General features: G+C 41.3%; 1 protein-coding gene across 2 annotated transcripts in view; it reads left to right on the forward strand.

The window, feature by feature from the left end:
* COL4A2 (collagen type IV alpha 2 chain) overlaps positions 1 to 14,812 on the forward strand; it is a 158,231-nt gene that overhangs the window by 128,394 nt on the left and 15,025 nt on the right. For both annotated transcript variants that reach the window (XM_054076435.1, XM_054076428.1), the window contains exons 26-38: positions 24 to 83; positions 1,053 to 1,115; positions 3,061 to 3,168; positions 5,027 to 5,248; positions 6,556 to 6,717; positions 7,266 to 7,436; positions 8,548 to 8,691; positions 9,919 to 10,044; positions 10,377 to 10,558; positions 11,374 to 11,437; positions 11,787 to 11,861; positions 12,457 to 12,564; positions 13,527 to 13,634. In XM_054076435.1, coding sequence (XP_053932410.1) covers positions 24 to 83; positions 1,053 to 1,115; positions 3,061 to 3,168; positions 5,027 to 5,248; positions 6,556 to 6,717; positions 7,266 to 7,436; positions 8,548 to 8,691; positions 9,919 to 10,044; positions 10,377 to 10,558; positions 11,374 to 11,437; positions 11,787 to 11,861; positions 12,457 to 12,564; positions 13,527 to 13,634 — 1,593 coding nt within the window. The remainder of the gene's footprint in view (positions 1 to 23; positions 84 to 1,052; positions 1,116 to 3,060; positions 3,169 to 5,026; positions 5,249 to 6,555; positions 6,718 to 7,265; positions 7,437 to 8,547; positions 8,692 to 9,918; positions 10,045 to 10,376; positions 10,559 to 11,373; positions 11,438 to 11,786; positions 11,862 to 12,456; positions 12,565 to 13,526; positions 13,635 to 14,812) is intronic.

Consider the following 14,812-nt stretch of genomic DNA (forward strand, 5'->3'; position numbering starts at 1 on the left):
CATCTCCCATTCTTTGCTCAAAGACTGTGGGCAAGTTGTTGAAGACTTTTCTAGAGGAGACGGAACCGAGCCAATATGGTCAGGTACTGTACATACAAATAGCTTGAATAATATTTAGTCTTCCACTGCTCTTATGGCTTGATATTCCTAAGGAGAAATTTCTTCAGTACAAGGGTGGTGAGGCACTGGAACAGGTTGCCCAGGGAAGTTGTGGCTGCCCCATCCCTGAAGGTGTTCAAGACTAGGTTGGATGGGGCCTTAGGCAGCCTGATCTAGTGGGAGGTGTCCCTGCCCATGGCAGGGGGGTTGGAACTAGATGATCTTTAAGGTCCCGTTCAACTCAAGCCATTCTATGATTCTATTATTCCATGATTTTCTTTCTGATGACTGCTTTGGATGCTCTTGATTGTAAACTATTTGAACATCAGGTCACAAATAACCACACATATATACTGTATATAACTCTAAATTTAATCTAATTGAACATATTCTAAAACGATTGTAGTTTTAGCTCTGCAATTTGGAAATTCTTTATTTCATTACTGCTGAGTGACAAAATACTGATTACCGTGCAATCTGTAACAACAGTCCTGAAGATTAGGTGCCCAAGAAAATTTAAGCTACTTTTTTTAAAGATGAACTTTGAGCAAAGATTTTCAGTGCAATTTAACATGTTAAGAAAAAGCTCCTTTGTTTGTACAAAAAAATGATTGGCTTGCTTCAGGGGTGTAAGTTGCCCACAGGAAAGAAAATTGTCTCTATTACTCTGAAAAATGCAATCATCCGGGAGTCTAACTGGAGCAGCCACCACAGATTCTGTAAAACAGAGAGAAGAGCAGCTCCTGGGTGGAGCTCAGTTGGGTGCTCCCCAAAAAATGTGACCCATGAGCAATTTGGGTTTTTTTAATGAAGAATAAAACTTTTGTTATAAAATTAGGGGTTTGCCTGTTAATTGCATTTACCTGCTTCAATGGTGTCTCAACTGCAGGTGCAGAGCTGAAGAGAGACAGCATATGAGGACATATGATGTAATTAACCATCTTTGATTGCAGGCGCAGGCTGTGTGAGGCCACCAAAAGGATCTCAAGGCAGGCCAGGACTACCAGGAGCCACGGGTAATGTTTTGCCATCACCTTCTGTTTCACACATTCACTACATTAGATGATCTTTAAGGTCTCTTCCAACTCAAACCATTCTGTGATTCTGTGCTCTAAGCAGTGAAGCAGCAGAGGTGGCTGCGCCATGGCTGAACTGATTCTGCCTTTGCCAATGAGCATCAGCCATGAAAGAGAAGACAGAAAGGACAGCCTAATTGCTATTCTCCACGTGCAATTAAGTGAAAGTGTACAGAGTCCGCCTGTTTATTGGCAGAGAGTATACTAAGGTCTCTCAGAGCAGAGTAGGCATCCTGTCTTCCAAAAGCAGGGTGATAAAGTTTTGCAATGGAGGACTGTCAGATCCTTCTTACTGTTCCTCCTCATGATATATAGAGCCGCTTCAGCCACTGTGAGCCTAAAGTCTTTAACACTGCTTGTTGTAATGGGCCAGCTTGTCTGACACAATGTCATTGTGCTGTGTGTAACCACACACACCATCCTTGCAGAGCTGGTCCACCCTAGCCCAGAGGGACCATCTCATGATCCTGGGCCATCCCAGCACTGCAAGTTCCTCATCTTTTTCCAAAAGGAAGAGGAATGAGAAGTAGAGACAGAGTCTGAAGAACTGCGTGAGATGGGAATTGAGAGAAACAGACACAGTGTGCTGAGTAGTCGTAACGACGGACCTCAAAGAAGGAACCTCTCACTAGCATTGATAGTTCCTACAAGCTTATGTACTCCCAGCCTAAGCAGTAAAGTTGTTTTTCAGTAAATCCTTCTCATCATCAACTGGTAAAGATACTGACAAAATCCATAACTGGATCCTTTAGAGTTTGGGAAATGTAACATTCTTGATGCTCCCATTCCAGTGCCCTGTGTGCTTTAGCCAAGGTCAGAAATCTGGACTATAAATTTTAAGGTCAAGCTTGCTTTTTTTGAGCACAAGTTTTACTATAGTATGCATGGATTGATAGATTGATTTGTCACAGTCTGATGGATCTTAAAAGGGAATATTTTATCTGTCACAAGATGATTTGTATCTCTGATCTATGTTTCCTTAGTCCTAACGCCTTAGCTTGTTGTTAGGATCAATGCTTGTGAAGGTTTTTCTTCGCCATCATTGTAATTCTTTTTCTGAGTATGATGATTTGTTTATTCTTTCATTCACATGAGCTTGAAGGTTTTTCTTTCAGTAAATACACTCAGATTTAACACTGAGCTGTAAGACTGCTGTAACAAAACTAATGCTGTTTTCATGTGCATTATGTTTTGTATTCTTGGTAAGCTCCTTAACATACCTTTCTCTGTCTTTATCAGTTTACATGTTTTAGTAATTTTGAGATTTGTTTTGCCTCCTTTCCCTCCAAAAACTGGGAAAAATCCCTTGCTTAGCCCAGTGCAGAACTTTGTAGTGACCTATGTTCAATCTGAGGCAGTGCCAGGGGAGGTTCAGGTTGAACAGTAGGAAAAAAGTTTTCACTGAAAGGGTCATCAGGCACTGGCCGAGGCTGCCCGGAGAGGTGGTTGAGTCCCATCCCTACTGGTGTTTAAAAGACAAGTAGACAAGGTACTTAAGGATATAGTTTAGTGGCAGATAGGTATGGTTGGACTCGATGATCTCAGAGTTCTTTTCCATCCTGGTGATTCTATGATTTTATGATTAGTCTTTAAATCAGGTTAAACTGTGTTTGTAAGACCACTTAGCCTAGATTTTTGTTCCATGACTTGGGATCTTAAATACTGCTAAAGAGCTACAGTATAGTAGCTTTATATATATATATATAAAAAAAATACAGTATAGTAGCTTTATATATATTTATATATATACATATACACACTATAGCATCTTTGCATCCAGAAACACATCATGATGATATTTACCATCACCTTTTGTTACAATCCATGTATATTTCTGTTTCATTTGTTCAGATCACAATTTCTTACTTTCTTTTCTATATTTTAGGTGCAAAAGGTGCAAGAGGATTCCCAGGTGATCCAGGTCCAATGGGATACCCAGGGCTAAATGGTACACGAGGTGATCCAGGTCGGGAAGGATTGCCAGGTCCTCCAGGTATCTTGAAATAATTAGTCATTCTTTATATACTTTTGACCCCTTTACTACAGTCACTGAAACACAAAGACATGATTCCAGATACATTTTCACTTATCTTTTCTTTGACATTCAAACAAAAAAACTATTGTATGAAACTACTACTTCTCAAATCCAAAAATATTTCCTGCAACTTCTGTAATGGTAAAAAGGAAAAACTTTTTTAAATCTGCTTTGTAGTGCAAAACTATAAATGTGACGGTAAAAATTCGTGAAGCTCACGTAGAGATAAAGAAATTCAGTAACAAGATACTTCAGATTCCAAATGGAATGATCATGTAGAAAGGAATAAAATAATAGTATTTCTATTAATTTTTAATTAGTGTAATTATACTGGACAAATCAGAGGCAGAGTGCTTGCTACTAACCTTCCCCATAGATGGCTGCATTTCCAACCAGTGTTTGCAAGTGTTCAGTGCATGTCATATTTAATGCTTGTCTGTAATAGGTGCAGATTAAATCCCAGTGCTTCTGTATCTCTCCAGAGATTCCACAATACCCAAGACACATCAATTAATAGCATGGATAGTTGATCTGTTCATAGACAGTAAGCCAGAGCCTAAAATAGTGCCACTGCATGCACAAATAAGCTGCAGTGAGTACGTTGATGGATCATCAGTCAGTCCAGCAACAGTTAATGCCTGAAACTACCACTTCCCTGTGGCTGACCAGGTTAATTTGGTCATTGAATTTATTCCATAGCACAATTCAGAAACCATTGATGAGAGTTAATTTAGGAGCTCTTTAGAAATTCTCTCCATCTGTTTTTCAAGTCCTTAAGCCTCAACGATACCCAAGTGCTGCAAACTTTCCCTAATCCAATATCTAAGTACTGCTTCACTGTAAGGCAGCACACAACGTGGGAGTATTTTCTAGGTTCATCTACAGCATCTGTAGATGAGAGAGAGAAAGCAAAAGAAGAGCTGATCCACATCCTGATCAATAGGCAAGGGATGCATCGTAAAACACGTCTCTGTGCAGTGTAGGACAGGATGATGAACCTATATTTCCCCCTCCTAAGCTCTGCAGAGTGCTCTAAATGCTAAATTAGGGCTCCGATACCATATAGCTCCCAGGCCACAGGGTGATCAGCATTCAGACCAATTTTCTGCAGTCTTCCGTACTGTCTTTCATCAGCGTTTGGACTTAACTTCCAGTCTAGGTCCAGTTTCCCAGTCCACAAAAAGCTTTTCCCATATCAGTTGTGGTACTGGGGACCTGTCCCAGGTCATTCACCTGCAGGGTGGAAGACGGGGACAGTGGCACTCCATCAAGAGCATGAAGCGATTGACATTGTCCCCTTGAGGAAGAGCAACAGCAATGACCTACCTGGGCAGCTCCCACAGGTCTTCCCAGTTTACTACTATACTTTCACTCCTCATTTGTTTTTCTCAGATTTGACTCCTTGAAATATCTGAAATATCTCCCCTGCTGCATATCAAACCAGGATTTTGTGTACAGGAACTGGGGGTTTTTTTTGTTGTTAAAGAATAAGATGTTTATAAAATGCTGCAATAGTTGTGTCAAAAGAGCTACATAGAAGCGCCTGTGCCTGGAGCTATGTCTTTTATCACCCAGGCACTAGATATCCTGAGGGGGAACCTGTTAAGTTCTGCCAGTTTCTATATTTGGTGAAATGTTCTTATAAATGCTACGTGGTTTGAAAAACATTTATATAATGCATTTTTTGATTCTACGGGTTTCTGCTAAGAACTATGGGAAATTACAATGATATAAAAGGCGTTATGACAGTGTATCTAGGATTTGGACTCCAGCATTTGTAATGAACCCTACGATGCCTGATCTGTTTTATTTATAGGTTTTACGGGGCCCAGGGGAGACAGAGGCCCGAACGGTTTACCTGGACTGCAGGGACACCCAGGCCTCACAGGAAAATCCGGTGCTCCGGGAGCAGCAGGGCTGAAGGGCCTTCCTGGTGAAGTTTTAGAAGCAGCAACAGGTCCTCCAGGAGATGCCGGGCTCCCTGGCTTCCCAGGGTTGAAAGGCTTGCCAGGAGATCAAGGAGTACCAGGAATTAGAGGTAACAGCTCCTTCAAAAACAGAAATGTTTAAATAAGAGTGTGATATAAATGTAGCCGAATTATAGAGATGCCGAAGTAGTAGAAGACTGTGTTAACGCGTTTTGAAGGTACTGATCACCCCAGCATTAAATCCCAGTGCCTGATCCCTTTCCCCATCTACCTTAATTGTTACAAATATGTTTGGATCTTTCAAACACCTTCTGGAGATGCATTGCTTATGACCAGCATTGCACGAGCAGCTTCAATAGGATACCAGAGAACCAGATTTTGTTCAACTTTTTTGTGTTCAGATGTACTGTTCATTTTTCCCACTGTAGTTTAAGGAACGACGATGTGTTGATTATCTTTACTTTTCACTTACATACAGCATAATATTGAGATCGTTTCCCGCCCAACAAGATGATGACTGGGTAATACATGGCTTTGCAGAACAGTACATTGCATGAGTGCAGAATTTGTCAATTTTAACTAGAGGGTATAATGTTTAGTAAATATTAATATGCCATTTTACCTGCTCAGTCTTTGGACACTCAGGAACAAGAAAAAGATAACGTTATATACTTCTTCATAACTTTAGGGTGTTTGTTTTATTTCATTATTTCACAGAGCTTAAAAACACATTAAACTCCCTGGGTCTAGCTAGTGGATTCAAACTGATGTAAAACCTGAAGAAAGAGATTCACTTAGCTGGGATTTTAAGTGCCATGTACTTGTGAGGTCTTGTATGCTGCTGCTTCTCCAATCTGACTGCAAAGCAGGCATTACCTTTTAAACTTTGACACCTTCTTTTCCTCTTATATCAGAGAGATGGAAATTTTCATCCAGTGCGCTAAGTTGTGTAGAATCAGGGTCTTTTTGCTTAGGAAATTGTATGAATCTTATAACAATGCCATGTAACAACCTTACTTGATAATTACTGAATACTTAACACAAAACCAGAACCCACCATCTGCCTTAAATGTTCCCGTTCCTGCCTATCACATTTTAGAGAAGATATAGAGCATTATTTCAGTGGTTTAGTCAGCTGCTTGATTCGATGTATGTGTTTAAGAGAGAGAATTACAGTTATTTGGTTTAAAAGTGGGAGAGAGCTGCTCCGTCACTATTCAATCTAGTGCCAAATTGTTTCTGTTCATTTGAAAGAGCCAGTCAACCTTTCCAATGCAAATGTTGAGATCAGTACTGGTAATGTCAATTGTTTTAAAACTAATAAGTAGGCTTTTAATTTGTGTATATGCAGAAGAGAGATATAATAATAAGCTCTCTAGATATTTATGCCCTCTAATGTATGATTATGATATTTTAGGAATGGATGGTAATCCAGGTTTGCCAGGATCCAAAGGACATCCGGGGCCACAAGGTCTCCCTGGTTTGATGGGATTGCCAGGAACACCAGGAACACGTGGATTCCCAGGGATGCCAGGAAACCCTGGGCCAGAAGGCAGGCTTGGCTCGCAAGGACCTGATGGTGAGGAAGTATTGCTGCCCTGTGTTACTCCTCCTGCCAGTTCTCTGTGTTTTCCTCACTGGAAAGTTAAGCTTGGGGTTGCGGTACCTGCCATGCTTTAGGTCCCAGCCAGGGAAATGGCAGTAGTAGTGCAGATGCTGTGACTGCAAATCATGCTGATATCACAGGTGAGGAGTAGGGGTGATGATGGTCCTCACTGGCACAGCTGCTGCTTTTCCGTCTATAGCCACCTGCCAAGCCAGGTCAGAGATTACTGGTGGCAGACTGGGAGAAAGGAGCTGCCAAATGGGAGTAGAAAAGGGGCTTAATTCCTAAACTGAAAAGGAGAGGAAGGTCCTGTTGGGAGCTGGTAGACAGACTGGTTTGTATTGATTAGCTGTTTTGTCTGTATAATAATTTCTGCAATTCTCTGCTGAAAAAGAACATAGTTCTCCCCCCCCCATCCTTCAAAACGAACCTGGTAGGATAGCAGGTTTCTCCCTTCTGTGCTATCTTATGTGATGTCATGTATGTCCAAACGCTTTTTAATCTCCCTGTTCACGTGGCAGGTCCACCTGGTGCTAGGGGAGAAGATGGTGAACAAGGATTTCCTGGCCCCGTGGGCCTAAAAGGTCTGTCTGGTGACAAAGGTGAAACAGGTTTCCCAGGATTACCGGGTCTACCTGGTGTGTCTGGTCCCCCTGGAATAAGAGGAATGGATGGCTTTCCAGGAGATAAAGGTGAGCTCTGGAAAGCTGCTGTGAAAAAAGTAACGTTGCTTGAAGCTGTTCTGTGCTGAAATGAACAGGACACATTCTCTGCTGGACTACCTCTGTTTAAAACAGAAGAATTAAGGTCAGAGGTTTAATATATTCCAAAGTCAGTGTTTTCCCCTCTGTTGTGCTTGGCAAAACACTACCTTGTGACATGCAGCCCTATTTAGAAGGGCAATGTTTGTTTTATTTCTCCTTTTACAAATTATACATTATTTACTCTTTTCTCTCTTCAAAAGCCTTTCCCTTGTCCCAGACCCACTGACTCTCAGTTAAATTAAAGAGATGGTTTTCCCAGACCTTTGCTTTAAAGGTTTTTAAAGCTGGCAGTTGCGTACTGAGCAATGTCAGACACAAGATCTCGATGTTGACTTTTGCCAGAATACTAAGCTTATTGAAAAGGTGAGATTATCACGTGCCAGCCATGAGAACACTATGTATAAAGCAAGTTGTCTGGATCACACAGGCAGTTTTAACAGGATTCAACTCCATGTGAAGCCAAGCTAAACATAAAGCTGGGTTGTGTGCCTAAAACTGCATGTTGTAATTTCATCGGTTGGAAAGATAGGACTTTCTTCCTAGGACAACTCTGCGGTGCTGATCAGCAATCATTTGAGAGGAATGAAGATCTATTTGTTAACATGAAACATGTAAAACAGCATCCTCTTGTGAGGAAAAGAGGACTTACGGGAATTTTTGGTGAGAAAGGGCCAGCCAGTCCTAGACTCATGTTTTGTATCTCTACATATGGAAGAATGGGCTTACTAAAGATCTCATGTGGAACCTTTCTCTAGCTTATCTGTAGGAGTTGAAATGGTCTTTCAGAAGCAGCCACTAAGTTCTGGTCATCTCCACAAATCTCCTCTTGGCCAATTGAGGCAGTTCAGCATATTCCTCCTCTTATTTAACTCTCAAAAGAGATTGAGTGCCTGATCTAGAGCTGATCAAGGCACCCAAAAGCAGGTACTACTGCACTGAAGTTTTCGTACCACTTTAGTCATGTGTTACTGGTTCACATTTACTTCGTTTGCAGAAATCTGAGTGCGGTAACAGTTCTCTTCCCCTTCTTTCTTTAAAGGCTCAAGAGGTTCACCTGGTGTTGATGGTTTCAAAGGCATGACAGGCCTAAAAGGAAGACCAGGCATCAAGGGACTCAAAGGAGAATTTGGCTCATATGGAGCTCAGGGTGATAAAGGCGCACAAGGCGCACGCGGCTTTAAAGGTATTTGCTTATGGGTGGTACCAGTGTGTTTGCTTTTCACATCTGGGAACTATTTTACAAGGACACAAAGACAAAGAAGACGCATTTTTTCACATGGTAAATTTAGCTCAGACATTCCTCCACCTATTTCACACATGGGCCTCTGGCTGAGAGGCCTGGATTTTAGCCTCAGGGAAAGGTTGCTTCTTTTTGAATCTTTACACGTTTAAGGTTGGGGACAGACATCTCATTAATCAGCTGAGCCCAGACAGACGCACCTCTGGGCACGTACTTAGCTCAACAGAGCCTTTTTCCAGGAAGCATAAAGTTTAGCGGGAAAAGATTCCAGTTTTCCTCCAGTTGCATTGTAAAGCCACTGAAATATTCAAATAAAACAAGCAATTAAGTAGTAAAAAGTCAGAACCATATTAGCTGATATCATGAGTGAAATGAACACTGTAACTCAGTCCTCTTTTCTTTGCATACCGTTGTGTTTAAATACATACTTTACCACCAGGCCAAAATGTTCTTTCTAGTGTCCCTGAGATTGGTACTTAACAAAAACCAGTCTGCAATTCAAAGGTTGCAAAACACTGCTCCCAGTAATTCAGGTGTCTGTGCAAAAGGTAAGTGTGAAAACAGCCCCTGTGAAGAAAAGGGCAAATATACTTCTTGGTGAAGAATTTTAAGGCAGTTATAGGAGACAAGTCTGGGTGTATGGCCTGTCTCTGCATCCCACACAAAACTAAAGACCGTCATACACTCTATTTGGGTCCTTTCTTCAGAATATTATTTACTGATATCACCAGTAACCTACAGATCAAGAAAAGGAACAAAATAACTGGTAACGAATCCAAACACTTTTTTTCCACCCAAGGTTTTTTGACTGAGAGTTTCTCTTTCACTGGGACTAAACTACTTTTCTGTGCCTTCTCCAGTGTGGTTTTGGGGTTTTTATAAATAGATGATACCTAACTGATCTGCTGAGAGGTAAATTATCTATCACAGAGGAGTCTGGGTCCAGCTCCCCAGCATTGTATGTACAAAAGTTTAACTTCGTTTTCATGTTTTCTTGTGTTTGGTTGTTCCGCTGACACAGGTAACTTTTTATGCAAGTGAATTTTCTATAGCTTGTCCACGGTTATCTATTAATCCCTATTTTGCTAAATTCACTCTTCTGTTCTCTTTTTCCAAAACAGTGCCACCGACAAGCTTTTTGTAACATGGTTGGCTTTTTTTACCCCTCAGGTGACCGTGGGGATCAAGGCCCCCCAGGAGAGCCCCCAAAGATCAAGCCCAGCATGATGATGGAAGTTAAAGGTGAAAAAGGCGATGCTGGAGAAAGGGGCTCAAAGGGATTCTTTGGCACAAAAGGTCAGTGCTCACAACAAAAGAAAGCAAGCACATTCAGGACTATGTATCAGTGTCTTTTCTTAGTTAGCTTGTTAAATATTGCCTGCTCATTTTACCACTGTGCTGCAGCCACCCGAACAAAGTCTCTGACAGTGAAAGCTGAGTTCCTGAGTGTGTTTCACAGAGCCACTCCCGAGGAAAGCTTTGTGGGGTTATGTCCCCAAGCACATCATGGTGCCATGTTTTGAGAAGGCTGCTAGCAGGAAAAATTCTTACACACAAACGTCTTCATGTCAGCCTTCCCAGCTTTAATAGCTTAAGTCTTCTTTATTTTTCTTCTTCCCCACCTGCAGGTAGCAAGGGAATGCCGGGCATTCCTGGAAAGACAGGAACTCCAGGTTCCCCTGGGCATCCCAGCTATGTGGCCGGCGTGAAAGGGGACGTCGGCGCAAAAGGAGTAACAGGTCTGAAAGGGTATCCTGGTCCAGCTGGCTCTCCTGGCATCAGAGGCTTTCCTGGCAGCACAGGAATCAGAGTGAGTTCATGCGCATGAGTGTGTCCTTGTGCTGGCATTCAGCTTCTCCAGGGAGTGGCGTTCACCCCTTAAAATTGTGCTGAAGAGCTACAGTGCAAAGATAAAAATGCGATAGAAGCTGAATAAACGCATCAAGTGTTTTTGCTTGATACGGTCAATAAGCAAAAGCTTTTCTTTTCTCATTGGGAGACATCTAAATTTCACGCACCTGCTTTTTGCTGATGAGGACCCAGACAGTTCCTTCCAGGTCCTGGTCCTGTTGCTGTAGCTGTTGGTAAAAATTATTCTCAACGCTGGGCTTACTCTTCCCTTTCTCCCAGGACTGATGGTACCGCTGCCAAAACTTACCCAGTGTCACTCATGTAACAGTAAAAGAGTCTAAGAATCTCAACTCCTAGAGTGCAATTCATCACGATTCATTTTGGCTGGAAAACAAGTTATACTGGAATGCCTGATAGTAGACTCACAGCCATCATTTCTTTAAGAGAACCAAGAACTGTGTTCCTTTCTCATGTAGCTTTTCCCTTAGATTTCAGCAGGACTTTTTCCTAACCAAGGACTGGAGGACTCACTAATATATAGGTGTAATAGGATGTTCATAATTCCAAACTGAAGTCTTTGCAAACATGACTTGTCTCTTGGTTTGTACTGTCTTGGTTTAACTAATCTCAGCCATATGAATGATAAAGTACTGTGGAAGCTCAAAAAATGGTAAATTTAATACCCTTTTTTCAATATTTCCAAATTGTACTGCATGAAAGGCTGAATCACTCCTCACTCTCATTTACTTATACCTATTTTCAATCATATGACAGGGAGAAAAAGGTATTCCAGGAATTTCAGGCCAATTTGGTACTCCTGGCTCACATGGTGAAATAGGTGAGTTTGTTCTCTTATCTGAGTACATTTTGTATTCATTACCCATCAAATGCTTAGAGGGTCTTTGGTTTTAAGAAGTGTTAGTGCAGTCATACAGAATGGTATTTAGATGTGGGAGACTGTGAAATGCTTCATGCTATTAATTTCATGCAATTTCTGTAGTCCATGGATAAATCCATCCATACCAGGGAGGAGACTCTATGTTTTTCTTTGTGTAGCTTATTCTTCTTTTTTTCTAGAAAGCTAATAATTACTGAATTTTGCCTCAGAAGTTGCAAGTCCTTAAAACAACAGGAAATACTGTTTAAATTAAAGCATTCCCATGCGTGTTCATTTTTGCTTGAAATAGGTGAGCGGGGAGAAACTATGGACTTACCAGGAATGCCAGGTCTTAAAGGCGAAGTTGGTGTGCCAGGCTTAACAGGTATTAATTTTGCAGTCACTCTGGAATTAGGGTTTTGTCCACATATTAAAGTCCACAGAGAAAAGGAGGGAGAGCTTTTGATGACTGTTGAACCTGTGCTCCTAAAGATGTTCATCTTTTCTTGATTGAAATTAGTATGTGCTACATTTACCTCTTCAACTAAAAGTAAGTTACGGCAGTGAACATCAATCACATGTAACTCCAGTAAAACATTTCTATATAATTTTTTCTGCCATTGATGACAAAAGGAGCAATATCAGGCCATGATTATGGGAAAAGGGATAGAAATGTTGGATTGGGGTGGTTAGGTAATATATTAAAAAAAAATAGTTTCCCTGCACATACAGCACACTTGAACATCAGTGTTATATTCAACATAATTTGGGGAGTACTTTTAAAAACAAATTTAATTATGGTTTGGCCAGCATCGTATAGTTGACTCTTCATTCTCCCATATGATGCAAGTGCTCTGACTAGAAGAATGTCTTTATGTGCAAGACCAGGGCCCATTCAGTAGCTAACTTCATATTATGTTTGTTAGCCTAGGGTCATATAGAGATTATTAAAAGAATAACCTGGTTTTGTGGTTTTCCAGGTACAAGAGGAGGTGCAGGGCAAAAAGGCGAAGGTGGTGATCCTGGTTTTCCTGGTATTGAAGGCCTCAAGGGCACACAGGGTGTCCCTGGTTCTGTGGGACAAGAAGGTAAAATAGTCTTTTATTCCAAAGAATAAAACTACTTAAGAAGAGAAAGACAAAATCTCCTTTCCCTGAAAGCAAAGTCATTATGTTTTTTTAATATGTTGATCAATCTGTAAGCTGGTAAAGCACAGTGAAAAGGTTGTGGAACTCGTGGTGGAACTTTCTGAGAGGAAATTTCAACAGTCAAACTCTGCTTCATACCAGTTTCTCCTTCTATATAGCAACAGCGTGTCTGACCAAAGTGTTGTATTACCGGCATATTCATGTATTCTAACGCTGTCTCAATACAAGGACATGGGTTTTTCAATGCTCTTTTCTGCTATAAATGAAGTTGTTAACCCCCAGGACCCAGCTATGGAGCCTCTGAGCCCGGCTGGTTGGCCAAGTGTAGAGAGTACTGGGGAACCAAAGTCTGGTTCAGCCCTGGCTGGATCATAAACTCGGGGCTTAAGAACATGTCTTATTGCAGGATGATCATTAAAATGCTCTTTCAGAACAGTTGCTCCACATTTCTCATATAATTATAGGGCTTAGAAACTCCAGCCAAGACTGGAGCAGTTTTGGTAGGGACCTCCCTGGGAAACAATCCGTGTCTGATCAGCTTTCCAGTCAGAAAGGCAAAAGATATGTGGCAGAAGGGGAAACTGAGGTGCACATAAATGAAATTACTTACTGTTACAGGCAAAAGAAGTAAAATTTTCATTTAAATAGGAGGAACCCACTGTATTTCTGAGGTTGTCAGGAACCTAAAATTTGTAATGAATTGTTCTGTAACATCTTGCCTATCCCACCTTTGCTCTCTTTAATTTTCTTCCACTTTGATGAGCAGCGCAGTGTCATAAAATGACATGAGGAGGAGAAAGCCTTCATTTTGCTGCCTGGGAGAATGAAGGTAGCACAAGTCCATATTTTAGGCTATTGGTTTTAAGGGCACTTATGAGAAATGATTCATCATTGTTTTGCAGGTTTGCCAGGACTGGTAGGTGCCCCTGGGCAGCAAGGAAGCCCCGGAGAGCCAGGATTTCAAGGTGAAAAGGGAACTCCGGGCTGGCCTGGCTTACCAGGACGACCAGGTATTTATACAGCTCCGGCTATTTAATCATTTCAGTTGTGAGCATTTGCTATTGTTCCTCTTGAGCGAACAAGAACAAGAACAAGAACAAGAACAAGAACAAGAACAAGAACAAGAATGGGGCTTTTTGGAGTTCAGAGTGGCAGAGTCCCCCTCTAGTAAACATTTATTCCAGTCCAGGTGCCTTAATGAAGACCCAGGTAGCTGCTTCCTGATTTATGGCTTCTAAGGGACTTGTGTCTACTGAGCTCACTTTAACTGCTGATGACCTCTCTCAAACCAGAAAGTAGTTTTCAGGGAATATTTTCATTTTTCATGATAGCTGGGAGGGAAAAAACAAAAAAATATTTAAAATGCAGTAAGAGTAGTGATATGCACTATTATACAGTTGTATAATAGTAATAGTAATAGTAATAGTAATAGTAATAGTAATAAAATATTATAAAGTGGCATTAGATAGCAAACAATATACTTGACCTACAGAATCATTAAAAACTTTGACCTGGAAGTGCTGAAGGCCAAGTTGGGTGGAGCCTAGAGCAACCCAGTCGGACGAGAGGTGTCCCTGCCCTTGGCAGGGGAGTTGGAACTGAATGGGCTTTAAGGTCTGTTCCAACCCAAACCATTCTATGATTCTATATGATTCTATGATTCTGTGATCCAGTGTCTGGTTTTAAGGATAAATGCCTTGTGGCTCAGACAGAATTCTGCTACCAAAATACAGGTGAGTTTAAAATGAAGCGCTTTTAATCACAGGATGCAGAATCTCATGGGTTGCCACCTAATTCCTTAATACATTAAGCAAGAACATAATTTTCTCCAGTACAGCCAGAAATTGCCCTGCTTTTAGTTAAGTTTAATCTACCTGAATCTGCATCAAATCTATAGTAATCCCCTCTACTTTGCCCTAGTGAGGCTCCATCTGGAGTACTGTGTCCAGTTCTGGTTTCCTTAGCTCAAGAAAGACAAGGAACCACTGACAAGAGTCCTGTGGAGGGCTACGAAGATGATCAGGGGCCTGGAGCATCTCTCTTATAAGGAAAGGCTGAAGGACCTGGGTCTGTTTAGCCTGGAGAAGAGAAGACTGAGAGGGGAACTTATCAATGCTTATAAATATCTAAGGGGTGGGCATCAATAGGATGGGGCCAGACTCGTTTCAGTGCCCAAGCAACAGGATGA

Source organism: Cuculus canorus, chromosome 1 (assembly GCF_017976375.1).
Source record: "Cuculus canorus isolate bCucCan1 chromosome 1, bCucCan1.pri, whole genome shotgun sequence".
Classification (NCBI taxonomy): Eukaryota; Metazoa; Chordata; class Aves; order Cuculiformes; family Cuculidae; genus Cuculus; species Cuculus canorus.